The sequence below is a fragment of the Chrysochloris asiatica genome, unplaced genomic scaffold (assembly GCF_000296735.1).
Source record: "Chrysochloris asiatica unplaced genomic scaffold, ChrAsi1.0 scaffold00132, whole genome shotgun sequence".
NCBI classification, from domain to species: Eukaryota; Metazoa; Chordata; class Mammalia; order Afrosoricida; family Chrysochloridae; genus Chrysochloris; species Chrysochloris asiatica.
The window spans coordinates 7,117,642-7,123,641 of NW_006408650.1; the positions used below are offsets into that span (position 1 = coordinate 7,117,642).

General features: G+C 53.4%; 1 protein-coding gene across 1 annotated transcript in view; it reads right to left on the minus strand.

Annotated features, from left to right (window-relative positions):
- The window catches only part of LLGL2 (lethal giant larvae homolog 2 (Drosophila)), a 43,158-nt gene that overhangs the window by 22,461 nt on the left and 14,697 nt on the right, over window positions 1-6,000 (minus strand). The window contains exon 2 of the mRNA XM_006869577.1: window positions 2,718-2,821. Within this exon, the coding sequence (XP_006869639.1) occupies window positions 2,718-2,792 (75 nt within the window). The 5' untranslated portion in view covers window positions 2,793-2,821. The remainder of the gene's footprint in view (window positions 1-2,717; window positions 2,822-6,000) is intronic.

A 6,000-nucleotide genomic window follows, 5' to 3' on the forward strand; every position in this document is an offset into this window, starting at 1 on the left:
GGTTGGCAGTTCAAGATCATCAGCTGCTTCTTGGAAACCCTACACAGGGTTGCTATGAGTTGGAACACTTAACAACAACAACATAAAATTCTTACAAGAAAACATACGGGCAAATCTTCACAACTTTGGGTTTGGCTTTTTTAAAAAAATACAAACAAACACCAAAGCACAAGCAACAAAAGAAAAAAAAATAGATAAGCTCATCCAAAACCAATGAGAATTTGTGTGTATCCAAGGGTGGTTTATCAAGAAAATGAAAAGACAGTGAAATGAAAAGAATGAAAATAAAAATACATAGAATGGGAAAAGGTATTTGTCAATTATATCACCTGATAAGGGCTTAATGTCCAGAATCTATGTAGAACTCATAACTCAGTAACATAAAATCCCTAGAACTAACTTATGGGATAAGTGAGACCTTACTCCCCTGCTTACAATATTGAAGGATTCTAAGGAGCTCTGGTAGCATAGTGGTTACGAATCAGGATGTGAACCTTAAGGTCAGCAGTTCAAAACTACCAGCCACTCCACAGAGAAAGAAGAGGCTTTCTGCTCCCGTAAAGATTTACAGCCTCGGAAACCCCGTACTGGGTCGCTATGGGTCGGAGTCGACTTGACAGCACTTAGCTGTGACTCCCCTGCTCACAGCTAGCCAAGTCTACGGTGTCCTTGTTAGGACTCCTGGGTTCCCCTCTGCCAGGCCACCGTCCTGCCCCACAAGCCTGGGGATAGGAGGGGACAGTGTGGGGGCAGACCACCAAGGATATCAAATACCCAGGCTTAGGTCTCAAGCCCTGCAGACCCACCTTCCCTTTCCCCTCAGAACCTCCCTTCCAGCTTCCCACTCCCAGATCAAGGCATTTCAGAGGCTCCCTTCCCCTCCAGACCTCTAGACTGAGATTTGCTGGAGGACAAAGGATTTATCACAGGCATCTGAGATTCCACAGGACCCAGCCCCAGCCCTGGGCTGTAAACACAGTAGGTGTACAAGAATGGAAGAGGGAGGTAGATCAGGAGAAAGGAATCCCAGGATGCTGCCCCCCCCCCCCCCCCACTCAACCAGGCCCAGCTGGAGACTACCAGCAGGGCTAGGGAGTGTCTTCCACACTGGTTCCATCTCAACTTCACCTGGCCCAGGGAGAGAACCTGAGGCAGGGGTCAGCCTTCTTTGCTGAGCCTGTCCACACAGTTTTCACTGAATTAGCCACCTCTTCAGAAATTTCAGTGTCTCCAGAGGTAAAGGAGGTACATGACACAGATCACCCAGGCTCCACCCACCACAAACACACCCACCCAAGACGCTCAGGAGTGGGAGTGCCCCAGGATACTCACTGCCCCCCCAACCCCCAAGTCCCCAAAGCCCATGTCCAATGGAGTCCTGGTACAGTGCTGCAGGCTACTGCACTGGACCGTAAGATCGGTTTAAACCGCAAGGTCAGTGGTTCAAGCTCACCAGTCGCAGCTCGGAAAACCTACACAGGGTCGTTATAGGTTGGAAACGATGTGAGGACACTTAACAATACTTCCTTGAGTGAGGTGAGCTCTAATTCCAGAGGCAAATAGTCCCACAGACAAATTCACACCTGCCACATCTGGTCAGGATACCAGAGGAAATGTCAGGGCAGGTGATGTGGGGCCCATCCTGAGTACCCACATCCACCAAGCTCCTGAGGGCTCTCCTGATGAGATCTAGAAAACCAAGAGGATCCCAGGCAAAGAAGTAGTTCACATTCCCAGATCCCCAGCTCCAAGCCGATGGCATTGTCACCTAGGGTCTAAGTGGCAAAGCTGGATTTGAACCTGGACCATCTGACTTCTCCAATAATCAAAGCAACAAAAATTGCCACCAAGGTGAAGTGCACACATTCCACAAGGAGTCACACATTTCGAGTTGAAATGACACTCACTGTATGGACCCAAACCTAGGTCCCGACTGAGAGTCAGATCACCTGCCATCAGCATGTCCTGGAGGGGCCCCAGATCCCCAGGGAAGAACAGAAAGGCGCTGTCCTTCTGCACACCCACTTCCGGGCAGGGAAGCAGAAGACAGCCACAGAAGGAAGCTGGTCAAGGAAGCTAAGGACCTAGATCAAAGTAGAGGCGAAGGTAAGCCAACCTCTTTTATTACCCGAAACAGCTCCAGATTGCTAGGTTTGCAGGCCCGAGCTGGCCTCCCATCGGGGACCCTCCCTGTGATCTCGGGTGAGGGGGTCACTCTGGCTTAGGGGGCATTGGCTTAAGTAGTCCAATGACCCTTCCTGCAAATTCTCCCTGGCACTTCTCCCACCTACCCAGGCTACCACTGGATGTCGTGAATTTAGCCATCCTGGACAACTCAAGGAGGGAGGGACCAGTCATGGCCCATGGCCTGGGGGACCAACATGAAGGTACATCATTATACCTCGTAGGCTTCAATATCCTTTCATCTTCCACCTCATGAACTCTCCTGTGACAAGGTAGGCAGCAAAGCCTGTGCCCCATTTACAGGTGGGGAAACTGAGGCTCAAAGAGGCAGGGGGAGTTGTAGAGGCCACACACCACCAAGCAAGGTTCTAGGAGTCCCTTTCCCAGAAAACCAGCCCCTAGTCCCAAAACCAAAAGGCATTTCACCCTGTGCTAACCTGGGTAGAGAAAACCGGGTCAGACCCCCGAAACCTCCAGACTCACCTCACCTCCACTTCCCTCTGAAGCCTGGGCCCTCTCCGAGTCCCCCTTACCTTGTTGAACTGGAAGAGGTCCCGCTTCAGTCTCTCCCGCTCTGGGTCAGGACCCGACCGCAGAAACCGCCTCATCTTGCTTTGTCTGCAGGCCCCTCGGAGACCTAAACCAAGGAACCGGAGGAGCAGTTGAGCATCAGGGCCTGGGCAAACACATGATCCTCCGTCCCCGGTAGCAGAGCGGCCAGCCACCCTGTCCCCATCTTCATTGAATACAGGCAGCCACGGGGCTCTTTCTCCAGAGCCAGCCCGGTTCCACCATCAAGCACACAGGCCTTCCAGTGTCCCCTGGCCCTATGGTGAGGAGTCCTGAAGTACCTGGAGGCCTGTCCTGTCCAGTGGCTGGTTAATACTCTAACGCTGGCTCCTGGCAACCTGCTGCCTTATAATGCCAGCAGAGAAGCTGGGGGTGGAAGCCATTTAGCCTGGCTTTATAGGGACAAGGAGGGCTGGAAGGCCCTGGGGTTAATTAGCTTAATTGTTAACCTGTTTTTGGAAAAACCATAAAACTCTAGCTAAACAGAAAGGGAAACTTCACAAGCTTCTCTCTTCAGAGTCAGGAGGAGCATGGAATGCAAAGGCTGCCCAGCGCTGGGCCTCCAGATCCAAGCCCACATGGGGGCTGGAGAGAGGTCAGCTGTACACCTGGCCTGTTCCCATTCAGGAGCGTGTGGGGGTCTCTCCTCTAGGCAGGGCCCACTCCAATCAGCCACAGCTGCCAAGAACCCAAGCGGGTCAGGGGTGATGGGCCTCCCACTGTAGTCAGGGGGATCCCGCTCTGGTCCTGCCAAACCCCAGACTCCCCAGCTGACTTGCCCCACCCCCACCAGCTCCAGTCCTGCCAGTCTCAAATCCCCTAGGCTCTGACAGAGTGCATTCAGAGCACCCTGTTTGCCAGAGGCCCACGTGGGATGCCATCAGGAGACAAAATCTACTCCCGATAAAGAAACCAGATCAGGGCCTACAAATGTCCACCCACCATAGGATGCATTCCCTGACCGAGGAGGGAAAACTATTTCTGGATTAGCCTTGGGGGAGGGGAGGAACGTCTGAGCTCCAGCTTCCTGCTCTAGGAGTTTTGCCTCCCTCCGGCCACAGGCACTGTGGGCTGGGAACACTGGGGCCCGGCCCACCCCGGAAATGCTTTAGTCTCTTTGCTCAGGGTCCCACAGTCTCATTAGCTCCACCATTCTGTGCTGGATCCTAAAAGGAAGGGACAGTCCCGTCCCTGCCCTGGAGGTACACACTCTGGAATGGGGCAATGGGGACAAGACTGTGGAGGGCATTGGGCACTGGATCCAGAGGGGTCCAAAGGGTCCTGGGACAACTGCGGATGGTGGTGGGTACTGCTGGAGAAGAAGATACCTAAACTGGGGCCTGAAGGGTGCCCCAAAGACTCAGCCTTCTGGAAAGGTAGCAAAATGAATCAGACTAGGATCTGCATATGCAAGGACCCCCAGTGGCTTAAGGCTGGGGCTCCCTTGGGGCTAGAGAGAGCCAGGGAGCTGTTTACACCAGGCTGGCAAGCCACACCACACTGGGAGGGGTCACCCCACTCTGCTTTCTTCTTGTAATTGACAGGTGAATGAATAGGACCAGCGAGGTCAGTGTCCATCACCCCAGCCAGCCCTCAGAGCCACCACCCCCAGCAGCTGACCGAGGAATCCACAAAGACCACTACTTGGGGGGGATTTGTGGACTGCCAGGTGGGGTCAGTCCAGTTCTGGGAGCTTCCCACTTCCCAGGAGGCTACTTCTCCAGGCCCACAACAAGTTCAAAGAACTGAAGCACAGCCCAGGAAAGCCCTGGAGGTTTCTGGGACGGGCACAGAAAATAGTCAGGGGCCTGTGGCCACCTCACTGCCTGGCCAAACAGCCCCACCGGCCTCCTCACTAGCTTTCCAGCAGCAGGATGTATGTGTGTGTGGGGGGGTGGCAAGGTCATAAATCAACAGCTCCTGGGGCGCCTGCTTCCCCTCCCCCTCCAAGGGACTGGGGCACTGGGGCAGAAGTCAAGGATTCGGGGAAGGGCTCCTGGAGAAGGCCCTGCAAGACTCCCACAGGCCGTGGGGTGGGCAGGGAGGGGTTGGGAGGGCACAGGGCCTTCTGTGCCAGGGCCCCACACAGACTCCAAGGAGGAACCATTCCCTCCAGGAATCTGAGGTAGTACCTCCCCCACAAGTGGGGGTGGGAGGAGCCAGGATGGAGAGAGGCCTCTGGAGACTCCCTACTCAGCCTGGAGGGTGGGCTGGCCCTCAACACCTGCATCCAAGCAAATACTCCTGTCCTGGTCTTACCCACCTCACCCAGGCATGGTACCAAACAAACACTGTGTGTGATTTTTATTCGAAGATTTTTACTTAGGTAATCCATTGCAGGAGTCCTGGTGTAGCCCTGTGGGTTAATGCGCTGGACTGCAAAGTCAGTTTGAACCTCAAGATCGGCGGTTCAAGCTCACCAGCCACTCCTTGGAAACCCTATACAGGGTCACTATGGGTTGGAACTGACTTGACGACACGTAACAGCAATCCAGTGCCATTATCGCAAAAGCAAGTAGTAGTGATGAACAATCCTCCCTCAGGCCCACCACGCAGAGATTACCTCAAATCCTCACAAGCATCTGCCCCTTGACCTCAGTATGTGAGCTTGTGGAGTTTCCCCACCCCAAAATTACCCTGAAAGGCCGTCTCTCCACTGGACTAAGGAAGAAACGAAGATCACAGGACCATGCAACTTGGCAAAGGTAGTCAGGCAGGCAGCAAACAGCAGAACTCGGACATGGCCCTGTTCCCAGCTACTCACAAGGAGCTCTGGTAGCGCACTGGTTGAGTCAGGCGGCTAATCTCACCATCAGCAGTTTGAGACTACCTTGGGAGAAAGATGAGGCATTCTGCTCCCATAAAGATTTTTTTTTTTTTCTTAAATGTTTTATTGTGAATTGTGTGATAGTTTACATGGGAGAACATTAGTTTTACATTCATTCTATTGTATGTCCTCTCATTGCCATGGTTATAATCCCCTCCATGCAATCCTCCGCCCCCCCCCTCCCCATACCCCCCAGATCTTCAGCTCACAGTCGCTCTCCCTCTCTGGATCTAAAGTCTCCAGCTGCTCCATCGCTCCACGTCATCATCTCCGGCTCCATTTCAGGCATCACTGCTTCTCTGGGTAGGGTCCCGCTCTCTGCTCTTCTCCCTTGATGGTCCTAGGGACCTCCTCCGTTCCTAGACTGAAAAGTTAATCACTCCCCCTCCTTGCTATAAAACGTCTACCTTTACATTTCC